A 12,344-nucleotide genomic window follows, 5' to 3' on the forward strand; every position below is an offset into this window, starting at 1 on the left:
TGCTGGGGTTTCATTAGGGCTAAAAGATCTGGTTATTAATGAACCAGAAGTGCTCAATTATTCTTCCATCCACTTCACTGTAGAGCTTTTAAGCACAGTAATTACACTTCAGCAGAGCCCCGTTTTCTCCCCTGACAGCTCCAAATCCATCACCCCACCTCCAGTGTTTGGACAGCTCTTTAAATCCACTTGGGATGAACACAGACATCTGCTCTGGGAAACAAGGACTGTCTTTTCCTCGGTGGAGAATCTGTAGTCAGGACTTCAAAGAAGTTTTAATCCAGTTTCTTGGTTTCCCAAAAACAGTTCTGCCTTTCAAAAGCCATCTGATACATCTGATCCAGCCCACATGGCCCTTCTGTGGTGCACAGACCACCCAGAAACACTCCTGGAAATGCTGCCCTACACAACACAGAGCCAGAGAGCCCATCCTGAGGGATGTGGGATGGTTTGGGATTTAAATTGTTAAACTCAGGTGACAATTACATTCCCATGGCCTTGCCAGCACCCACCTGGGCATGCCAAAACCTCCAAAAAGCTGGGGAAGGGTCTGGAGCAGCTGAGGGAGCTGGGCAGGGGCTCAGGCTGGAGCAGAGGAGGCTCAGGGGGCCCTTGTGGCTCTGCACAGCTCCTGCCAGGAGGGGACAGCCGGGGGGTCGGGCTGTGCTCCAGGGAACAGGGACAGGAGCAGAGGGAACGGCCCCAGGATGGGCCAGGGGAGCTCAGGGTGGATACTGGGAAAATTCTTCGGTTCTCCAGCCCTGGCACAGCTGCCCAGGAGTTCCCATCCCTGTAGAGATTGAAAAGCCCTGTGGATGTGGCACTTGGGGACACGAGGTGGCCTTGGCAGTGCTGGACTTGATGGTCTTAAAAGTATTTTCCAACCTAAAAGTTCCTTACGATCCCATTTGAACCAGCTGTGCTTTGACTTTTTCCTCAGTAAAACAATTCAAGAAGACTGGAAATGGCACCATTTCCAGGAAGCACAACTTGGAATGTAAATGATTTCTGTATTCTGAACCCACATGAACACGCCATGCACTGACCTGCTCTGGGAAACCACAACGGGGCTGCCTGCAGGGCTGAACCTCAACTCCCTCTTCCCCAGGGAAGGCCCTGCTCTGAGGAGCTTCTGGTTTTCCTGAGCATTAAAACTGGTTTGATTGGGGTCTGGGAAGGTCAGGTTACTCCTGAAGGTTGAGCAAGCCCATGCTCAGACTGGGAAGAAAAGCTGGTTCTGTGTTCCATTTCTTTGACCAAAACCCATCACCTTTACCACAAACATAACTGGGACTTAAATTTCTGAAAGAATAAAACATGACCTACTTGATCTGCTTGAAAACTGATCCAAAACTAATTTTAAAATATACACATGTATCAAAATGCAAACTGCCCATGTATTATCTCAGTGTTAAATGTTGAAATGTGTTCCTGTAAAACCCCACAAAATTACAAGCACCCCTCAACCCCCTCTATGATGCACCAGGCAGTAGCTGTCCCATATTTCCACATCAAAATAATATTAATGGGTTTATTTTGAATTTGAAATTTAAAAAGAGACACTTCCAACATGAAAGCCTGACAATTAATGGGAGCTTCTTCATTGTTTCCAAGGGACAGCCCCACACTGGGCAGATGGAAAAGCCTTGCAAAATTCTCAAAAGCATCAGCAGCACATGCACCCATCCCCAGTTCCATCCTATTCCTGGCTGTGATCTGAGCTTAGAAAGGGGCCACAAATGCCCCTTTTGACAGAAAGAATTCCCTGAGCTGACCCTGCCAGTGGAGGTGAAGGGGTTTTGGACTCACCTGCTGAACTTCGCTTTCTCCATTTGATATTTTCTCCGTGTACACGAAGGAGTTGAATATCCTCTGCAAGAAAAACCAGAAAGGAAGAGTGAGAGGCTTTTCTGTCATGAATGTCCCAGGAAAGCAGCTCCAAAGGGTGGGTGGGTGAGGAAAGGGGGTCAGAGAAGGGCCTGGGGACTCTCCCAGTGTCAGGCTTCCCAAGGGAATCGTGTCTCCATGTGGGATCTGCATGCAGAGGCTGACTTTGGAAGGCAAAGACATAACAGGTTTTTCCCCAAACATCTCTTTATTTACCAAACTGACCTAAGGTGCTAAAAATAGTTCCACGTGCAAACCATGACCCTTCTTTTGCTAAACATTCAACCCAATATAACGACTTTTAAAAGTATTTGTTTCCAACTAAAACATGAGAGGCTGAGAGCCAAATTTAGACAAATGTAATATGTGGAAAAGAGATGAGTGAGACCCAAATTGAACACAACCAGATCAACCTCATTAACAGCAAAAAAAAAAAAAAAAAGATGTATCAGAAGATAGAAGTGAGAGCTGTGTCCTCCTGTGGGAAGCTCAGTTCCCAGGGGGACAGGTGACAGCCACGCTGCCATCCCTGTTTACAGACACAGAGGAAAAAACCCTCAACACCTTGTTACACTCTGCTTCCAGACTGAAAAACACGACTGGAAAGATTTGGGGTCACACCAAGAGCATTTCTAAAAGGTTTGCCTGATCACCTGAGCTTCCCTTCCAAGATTTCTCACTGCCCAGGGCAGCTCTCCCCTTGGCGACAGTGAGGCCATTCCCACTGGAAAATGTAAAATATCCCTAAAATATTCCTTGGCTCTCTTAACAGCAATCAGTGGTAACAATAAATGTAATAGCAATAAATGGAGGCAATTTAGGCCGTTAGGACATTTCTCCAGGAGAGCTGGGGTTTCACAGAGGGGATGGATCCCAGTTCTGTCAGTGCTGAGACACACACTGCATCTGGCCAAGGACAGGGACTCCTAAACACCCTGGATTGCATTATCAGCACTAACAACTGCCATTACTCAAAAGTTTCAATTTCATCCAAATTCATCTCCCTGACAACTCTTGGAGCCCACAGTTCCAAGTGTTTTTTGATGCAGGTTCAGCTGATTCCCTCCCAGCAGTTACAGGCAGCAAAACCAGCCTGGAAAATCCTTTGGTGTGCTCCCCATCATCACTTGCCCTTATCCCTCTCCCTCCTGAGGACTTGAGGAATTTCAAAAATGTGAACTCTTCATTCTGAAGAAGCATTTGGAAGGGCAGCAATAAATCTCCTTGGCTTACAAGGCTCAGAGAGCCAAGAAGGGGGGGCAGAGGAGGGGGGAAAAAAAGGTTTCTACTCTTAAAAGCTGCCTGTACATCGAGACTTCATCAAGACCTTTGTTTAAAGTTCTGCTTGGGTACTTTAACTACAAACATGTTGGCTTTTTTCTTCCCTCCCTCACAAGATGAAAAGATAACTTTAACATCAGAAGGAAATACATTAAAGCATGTCATTTTGATGCAAAATGTTTTAAATGAATTGAATTTTTCTGTCCACGCAGCGTTTAGTGTGCAGACATCAAAAGGAACGAGGAGGAAATCAATTGTCAGCTCCTGAGAATGGAGCTTTCTGTCCCTAACACAAAGCTGACCCTTCTTCCACCCTTCTCACATGTAGCCCATTTATGAACTTGCAAAATAATGCCAAAGAACACCAACCATGGTTATGTAACAGTCACAATGCCAGCAGGAATTTATTTGGCTTGGTTTTTAACCTATTTTGCTTCATTTTGAATTAGTTAATTTCTTTAAAATGCTCTGGTATAGTCTGTTGTTTTAATTACAAGCACTGTGCCTGGCTGAGAGGGGAGAGCAGGAATTCCTCAGTCAAACTAAACACACATAATGAGTAAACCAACAGTAAAAATCGAGTAAGGATTGAGAATCCAACCCCGAGGCTACACATGAACTGCTCAGCCCCTGCCTGGGTCCAGTCCCTACTCGGGATATCTGCTCTCTATTCAAGAATTCCTGGGCACAATTCCACCCTAGGGGGAAAAAACATCTTTAAGCTAATTTCACTGACTTAAAAGTGCCCTAACTTTAACCAGAAAATCAGAGCTAAGTGGCAACCTCCAATGAAGTGGAGGGAACTTCACAGAGCAGGGAGAAAGTCAGCCCCACACACAACCTCAGGAAAACAGTCTAAATATTTAGGAGAACTTGCCCTGCAGTTTACACAGCCCATTAGCATCTGTACTTTATTCTCCCCACCCCTCTTGTTTAATTGGCTCTGTGGAGCAGATGGCAGCAGGCTCAGCTCCCTCACAGAACAATCCCACACGTGTTTAATGAGATGCTTGCCCGGCGCTGTTTGCCATAACCCATCACCACTCGCCCTCCCAGCGTGGGAAGGCTGTGCTGGGTCAGCATCTGGACCAGCATCCAGCCTTTCCTCTGGATCAGAATCCAGCCTTTCCTCTGGACCAGCACCCAGCCTTTGCTCTGGATCAGAATCCAGCCTTTCCTCTGGATCAGAATCCAGCCTTTGCTCTGGATCAGCACCCAGCTCTCCCCTCATTCAGCACCCAGCCTTTCCTCTGGGTCAGCACCCAGCTTTTGCTCTGGATCAGAATCCAGCCTTTGCTCTGGGTCAGCACCCAGCCTTTCCTCTGGATCAGCACCCAGCCTTCCCCCTCATTCAGCATCCAACCCTTCCCCAGCTCAGCATCCAGCCTTTCCTCTGGATCAGAATCCAGCCTTTCCTCTGGATCAGCACCCAGCCTTCCCCCTCATTCAGCATCCAGTCCTTCCCCAGCTCAGCATCCAGCCTTTCCCCTGGATCAGGACCCATCCCTTGCCCTGGTTCTTCCCTTGATCTGCTCTTCCCCCAGCCATGGAATTTCTCCATCCCCACCATCACTCCCAACATCCCAGCTGACACTTCCTCAAGCCCTCAACTTATTTTCCTTCACTTGTCTTTGAATGCAGCAATTAACTGGGAAAAACCCCTTTCTTTTTACATCCAGGTGGAACTATCCCAGTGCTGTGACTGAAGCAATGTCTACTTTCCAATACTAAAAAAATAGTGTTGGAGAGTTTGATTTATCCTGACACTTTCCACAACAGCAAGAGGACAAGTGGAAACAGCCTTAAGCCGAGTCAGGAGATTAAAGTTATGTACTAGAAGATTTTTTCATTGTTTTTGGGGTCAGGCATTGGGATAGGTTGCTCAGGGTGCTGCTGGAGTCCCCATCCCTGGAGTTGTTCTGGATCTGGGAGATGTGGTTTAATGTTCCAGTAGGGGTGGGTCAACAGCTGGACTTGATGACGTTAAAGGTCTCTTCTAACACTGATGATTCTCTAATTGTAGCATTTCAAAACTTATTATAATCTTCCTAAAGATTCTTTTGGGATTATTCACACATTGGAGAGCAACAGCACTTGCCTGGCTGTACCTGCAGCTCTCTGCTCAGGTTTAGGCTCAGTGCTGCTGCCAGGGGCTGAGCACAAAGCCCTGAGCCCTCTCTGGGGCCTCTGGAAACAGCCAAATCCTGGGCACATCACTCCTGCCCCTAACCCTCCCCAGCCCTCCTGAGGAAGCTGAGGTTTGTTTTCCAAACACACATTCCCAGAGTATCCCACTCTGGCTTTCCTAAGCTCTTGAAGCACCTGGCTGGGTCAAAGCACTTGCAGCTTCCTAGGGAATTGTTCTGTGGTACTCCCCTATATCCTTTAATGACTCCAGCTGTCTGGCTTTAGCTTTGGACAAGAAGACAAGTATTAAATAAGAGAGAGAAATCAGGAAGGAAGGAGGAATTCAGGAGCAGGGGGCTGGGACAGGGAAGATTTTGGCCACCAGCATCCAATGCCTGGCACAGGTGGGGTCTGACAGTGATGGATGGGCCCAGCACCCAAACCACATCTCAGGCTAGGATGGAGTCAGGTTTCCCACCAAGCCAGAGATAAGCTCGAGTTTAGCTCTGTGATGTCCCAAAAAATCCTTACTTGAGAGACTTTTATTTATCTGAAACTGAAGGCAACTCAGGTTTAAATCTGGGAGAAGACTCTAAACCAAGCACAGCATAAAAAGTAAAATGTTAACTGGCTCGTTCCCTCAGGATGAAAATGCACTGCAGTGAGAAAAACACTTCCAAAAGCCCCAGTCTGACTGTCAGCACAGCATCAAAACAAACAGAAAAATCCACCACCCCCAAATCTCCAAGGCCCCCGACCAAACACAGGCACCAACTGCTCTGCAGAGCACTCAACCATTTGCACATCACTTTATTTGCCAGACAAGACACGAATCCATCTCCCTGACAACAAAAATAACATTTTTTTGAGACAAAGGGAATGAGGGAAAACACACACAGGATTAGTAAAATAGACACTCAGCCGTAAATATATTGAAGTCACTTCACCATCCATACAAGCCATTTAAAAAAACCAAAAAGACCCAAAAAAACCCAAAACACCCACCTTTCTGCAGGTTTAGGGCATGGACTGCTGTTAGCTGTCATATTTGGGAAAGGACTGAATGACAAAAATCAAAAATATTGAAAAAGTTACACAGAACAATAAAATGTAGGTGTGTAAAACACAGGCAGAATCAGCTCAGCAGGGCTGTGGTACTTTGTAAACTTCAAGCAGCCCCTAACCAGGGTCTGCTTCCTACTTGAAAGGTTAATGTTTTAAAAAGTGGTGAGCCAACAAATATCCAACAAATCCTTTTCCTTGTGGAGCTCACCCAGTGGGGCTGTTTTCAGGGAAACCTGTGGCTTCTGCCTGCTGTTTATTTTTGCAGTGTCTGAAGCCATCTCGTGTTCTGTTTTGTTACCATTTTCTAAAACCAAGGAACATTAACTAGAGACTTCCCAGGAGATCAGGGACATGCTCTGTGTTTTCCTCCAGGAATTTCCAGTGGGACATGGAAGAAGCTGAAGTGAATTGGAGGCAAACACAGGGAAAGGCAAATGCAGAGGGATGGGAGGACTGAGGGCAGCAGCCACAGATCTGAAAGGAATAATCCCAACACCACCCCACAAATGCCTTTCTCCTCCTGTGGGTTTCAAAAAAAAAAGCATGTTTTCAGAATAAATTTAACTAATTAATGCTCTTTCTCATTACAGGATTTGTGGAGCAGCCAGAGACCTGAATCAGAGAGAAAAGTGATGCTGAGCTCAGCTCAGTCCCTGCCTTCACAGGCTCTTGGAAATTAGAACTTTCCTAATTCTTTTTTCTAATCAATTGTTTTAATTAATCATGAGCACTGTGATTTCCACTTTAGCCAGCATGTAGCTACCTTTCTTCTCAGACTGATATTATTTGAGTTTGATTGGAAAATTGCTGAAATTTGAAGTTTTGCTGAACTAATGATGAGCTGATGAGCTTCAATGAGGTTGAGAACTGGACACCTAAAATGCAGATTTTATATCCCTCCAAGAAAATGCTGCAGAAAGCAGAAGATAAAGAGGAGCCTAACAAAGACAATCAGCACATGCTGGAAACTTCCTGTCTGGGAAAAGTATACTAAAAATATACTAAAAATACTGAAAAATGTGGATTAATTAGCATGAGAACTGAGAAATCAATAACCAGCAGAGGAGAGAGTACTAATTAATAAAGACAATTATGTGAGTTAGAACCAATGAACATGGCAGGCTCATAACACACACTCCCCAATATTTAAGGTTTTAAGTGGGAAAACATCCCCTCCCTCCCCATTTTTTCATTCCATGAAGATTGCTCACTGAATCCCTATTTAAGACTCAGGCTCCCACCACCAGGTGCCCATCACATTTCTGTGGCAGTGGAACATACTCTGAACAACACAGGAGAACTGGGATTCAACTTTGATCTTAATTTTGATGGCCAAAAGCATCTCGTTTATATATTTATATATAAATATATACAGTTAACATTTCTATATCAGCTGTGGGGGGTGAAATCCCATGGGATCATTTCAGGCCTCAGAGGGGAGATGGGGAGTGGGCACAACACTGAAAAGGAGCAAAGGAGAGCACAATTCTGATTAATTTGTTTCCTTGGAAAATTCTGGCATTTGCAAGGAGAGAAAACTCTGGAAAACTGAGTAAGTGCCAAAAAATGCAATCAGGAACCAGCAGGTTTTTTTTGTCTTCTTTTTCAAGGGAGCAGAGAAGAGGAAGGGAAAAAGGGTGAGAGGGGAAAATACCCCAAGAAAATGAGTTCCACATGTTCAAGAGATTATTCATTTAGCCAATGTAACTTGACCAAGGTTATTCTCCTGACAATGTGTATGGCAGAAAAAAAGAAAGTCATGCTACCCAAGCCTTAAAATACAAAGCAGATGGGCTTCTCAATGGCACTGGATTTCTTTTCCCTACACTTATTCCTCATTCCAGCCTCTAGGATGTAAAACTTAAATGATTTCTATGGTTTTTTTCAGATTCAGAACATTTTGATTAGTGAACTCTTTTCACCTTACTGCATCTTGTTGCTACTTTTCCTTTTAAAAGAACCTAAAATTGAGCGTTTCAAAGGAGCAAAATTGACCAGAGCCTTCATTCTGTTGGGAGAACTCTGGGTTTCAGTTTTCTGGTTTGCTTTCAAACTCGTGTCAAAATGACTCAGAATTGGGAAAATGTTAAGCAGCAGCCCAAGACTTGTAAATAGCTGCAATCCTAGAGCCAGAAGGGTTTGGTACCACTTTAAGTGCAATTACTGTGCTGGTCCAATTTGCTGATGAATTCAATGTACAGCAAGTCTGCAGAAAAAACCATGGATCAATGGATGTGACATTCCAGGCAGGATTGTGTAATTTTACAGTAAAGTCAGGAAAAAATCCCAAAGCACAAAGGGACAGACACACCAAGAGAAGTGATTGTTCCCTCATCACTTTTACATAATTAAGGATTTTGCTGGGAGAAATGCTGCAGCACAGGAACTGTAAAAAAAACAATACCCAAGCAGACAACCTTAAATCCAGGGATTTAAAGATCATAAATCACAGGGCTGAACTTCTGTGCATGAAATGAATGGGGTGATGGCAACCTAATTACAGAAATGTTTGCTTTAAATGTCCAAGAGTGTAATTTTTCAGGATCTCTCAGCAGGAAACCATCAGCATCCACAGGATAAATGTCCCAAAAGCCTTCCCTACAACCTCTCTGGAACAGGAGCTGGCTCTCAGTGCCTGCACTTGGAGAGACACCCACGTTTAAAGTTCTAACACAAACTGCAGTCCATGTGCAGGTTCTTGCACCAAAACAGCCACACTTTTGTCAAGAGATAAATAATTTATGAGTAGTAACCTGAAAAATACTGGCAGGACAAAATTATCTCTCCGTGAGTCAGTGTCTGCAATAAAAACTACAAGGTTGCTCTCATTTCCAGTATTAGTTGTATTAATAAGTACAGAAGTTTTAAGGCCACCTGCTTAAATACCTCATCTGCATCATTTTTATATGATATTTGTATATTTGAATATTTGTATATTACTTATATTTGATATAATCCCCACCCTTCCCTTCCTGAGCAGAAATGAGGGGGTGCAAATCCGTGCAATTTTAAATTCTCAGGTTGAATCTCTCACTTGAAATTTAAAAGAACTTTAAAAAATAACTCAAGAAGATGAAACACTTTGCATTAATTACATCAATCAGTCCCTGGGTGTAAAGTGATTTTCAAATAAAAAATTACAAATTTCAAAGTGACTCCAGACACAGCAGGAGAGGAATCCTGGCCAAGCAGGGTCTGAGCACCTCGGCAGGTCTGGTGCCACCTCTGCAGCTCCCTGGGGACACCAGGCCAGCCCAGGGCTGTGACCCCACATTTAAAAGGGGGGTCAGGCACCAAACACTTCCAGAAGCAGAGGAGAGGCCATTTAAGCTGCACTGATCTGACCCTGGGATTTGAAATCCCCTGGGAAGCTCTGTGGGCTCCAGGAAACACCATTTTGCCACACTTCAGTGCTAATGAAAAGGGAATTACTCATCCACCAGCACTGGAAATGGGTTATTTTCCCCTCTGCTCCCAAAACAGGGCAGGAATGAACTCAGACATTGAGCACAGTGATGGATCTGACAGCCTGGCATTCCATGAGCCAGAATCCCACCTGGAACCACTGATGCCTTTTTGGGGCTACCCAAAAACACAGGCCAGACAAAATTAAGGGAATAAAACGTGGTTATATTTATTGAGGGGCCTTCAAGTTTGATCTTAATTTTGATGGCCAAAAGCAGTTAACATTTCTATATCAGCTATGGGAGGTAAAATCCCATGGGATCATTTCAGGCCTCAGAGGGGAGATGAGGAGTAAGCACAAGATGGAAAAGGAGCAAAGTAAAGCACAATTCTTATTAATTTGTTTCCTTGGAAAACTCAGGTACATTTTGGGCAGACAGAGCCCATCCAGGGGCTACACCCAAAATGGACCATGGGTCACAGGTTTTCATATTTTTATAAGTTTGGCCCATTTGCATATTGGGGGTTAATGTTCCAATTACAGCTTCAGCTAATGAAGTCATTCACCCCAGGCCTGGAGAGGAATTGTTGTGTCTGCCCAAACTGGGACAGCAGCACTCACACTGAATATGGAGTGTAGAGCTCTGCACTAAAGAACTGCAGGATCACAAATATGTGAAAAATAGGGAAGCCAAAATCTTAAGGCATCACCACCAACACCCTACACAGACTGACAGCACTGACAAACTGCATCCTGCAGCCCAAAAAACAACAGGCAGGTGCAAAGTAGCAAATAATTCCTGGGGAAATAAAGCAAAGAAGGTAATCCCTGGAAGGAAGTGCTCAAGCACTTTTCCAAGGAGCAGAGCTGTCCCACAGCCCCTGGGACTGTTCCTCCCTCGTTTTTCCAGGGAGCTGTGGCCCAGCACACAAAAATTCCCAGTACCAAAACCTTGGGAATGCTTGCTGGGAGCTGCTGCTGAACTTCTCCCTCGTGTTGAACTCATTATCTCGGGACACAGGAGGAGGCAGAGCAGCCCTCAGAAAACAAATGTAATCTCCTGGAAAGAGCACAGCCATTAGATGTTATCAGTGTGCAAAAAAAAATTAAAGATTGAGACTGGAGGAAGCTCATGAATTGAATTCTTACAGCACTTCAAAGCAATTTGTGCATGAATGCAAGCATTTATTCTTCTAATTAAAAAAGGGAAAAAGCAAGCAAAATAGCAAGACATCATTTACATGAAAGAGGGGGGAGTAAAAAAAACCCCAAAAAAACAACCAACAACCAAAACTCAAACAAAACCTCCAGTGTTAATCAAGCACAGTGTGGATTCCAACCCAGAAAAAGGAGAGAAAGCTCCAGATTTAATGAGGGAAGGCGAGGATGAAGGAGAGGAGCAGAACTCGCCTCGGTGCTTTCTCAGCCATCCCACAGGAATTTCTGCATCCAGCCTTTGGGAGCAAAAATTCATCAGATGTTGTGCAAAGCAGGGATTTGATTTTATTCCTGCCCCCTCACTGGTTTCCAAACAAGCCAAGGGTGGGGGCTCTGGGTCCCAGGGGATGGGATGTTCCCACCACAGCAGGGATGGAGAGGGGTTTTTGAAATATGCTTTATCCTAAAGAAGGATAATGATCCCAGCCTTCTAAAAATGAGCAGTGCTGAAATGATTATGAACATATTTACCTTTCAAACAATAAGCAGCAAGAAGCTACACTCAACTCCAATTTAAAAATCACACTGTGCTCTTCTGAGCAGCTCTGATTAACAACCCTGAATGACTTCTGTGTCTGAAATTAGCCTCAAATTTGTAAGAACTGAAGCAGCTGAAATTTGTAAGAACTGCCCCCCAGAAAATCTCCCTTATGGAATTTCACCTGTGCAAACACAGCCCCACAGGTCCCTAGGCAGGATTTTTTCAGTTTCCACTCCTCCTTAGCCAGGGGAGGAGTTTCTTGCAGCTATTTCAATGCCAGGGATGCTCTTTGCCTCCAGATTCCAGCCACACATCCCTGGAGTCACTGCAGGAGGAGAGTTCTGCTGGGTTATCCCAGATTTCCCACTGGGATCCTCAAGTTTTCAGGGGAGAAATGCACTACCTGCAGCTCCAGCTCTGCTTGGAAAAACTGCCCATTTGGGGCTTTTTATGAGGTCAACGTTACTGATCAAAGATTGAGGAAAACACGGGAGAGAAATCACCAAAATCACAATGCAAAAAAGCTGCAGAGCAAAGAGGAAAAAGAAACCAGCTTTCAGGATGTTTAGAAACAGCCTGGGCTCTTTTGGAACATTGTTTTTTCCTCTGCCCTGAGTTGTTTTTACCTCCCCAATGCAAACACATCCAGGAACAGACTGGGCTGAGAACTGCACAGTCCCAGCTGTGGAGGATGGAATTAATATCTCAAATTGATATCAGATTCATGTTCTGCAACCTCAATCACAGCAGATCTTGCCACAAACCAGTAAGCACAGTCCTGGGACCCTGCCCATCCACACAGTCTCGTAATTTCTGGCCAGCAGAGCAAAACATCACGAGGACAGGGCAGCCAACAGAATGTGGGAGCAGATTTCTACT

The 12,344-nt window shown here is 44.7% G+C and overlaps 1 protein-coding gene across 1 annotated transcript in view; it reads right to left on the bottom strand.

The window, feature by feature from the left end:
• The window catches only part of CACHD1 (cache domain containing 1), a gene marked incomplete at its 5' end in the record, with an annotated part of 89,340 nt that overhangs the window by 59,033 nt on the left and 17,963 nt on the right, over window positions 1-12,344 (bottom strand). Inside the window, one exon of the mRNA XM_084211380.1 lies at window positions 1,810-1,872. Within this exon, the coding sequence (XP_084067506.1) occupies window positions 1,810-1,872 (63 nt within the window). The remainder of the gene's footprint in view (window positions 1-1,809; window positions 1,873-12,344) is intronic.

The sequence above is a fragment of the Fringilla coelebs genome, assembly GCF_963513975.1.
Source record: "Fringilla coelebs genome assembly, chromosome: 9".
NCBI classification, from domain to species: Eukaryota; Metazoa; Chordata; class Aves; order Passeriformes; family Fringillidae; genus Fringilla; species Fringilla coelebs.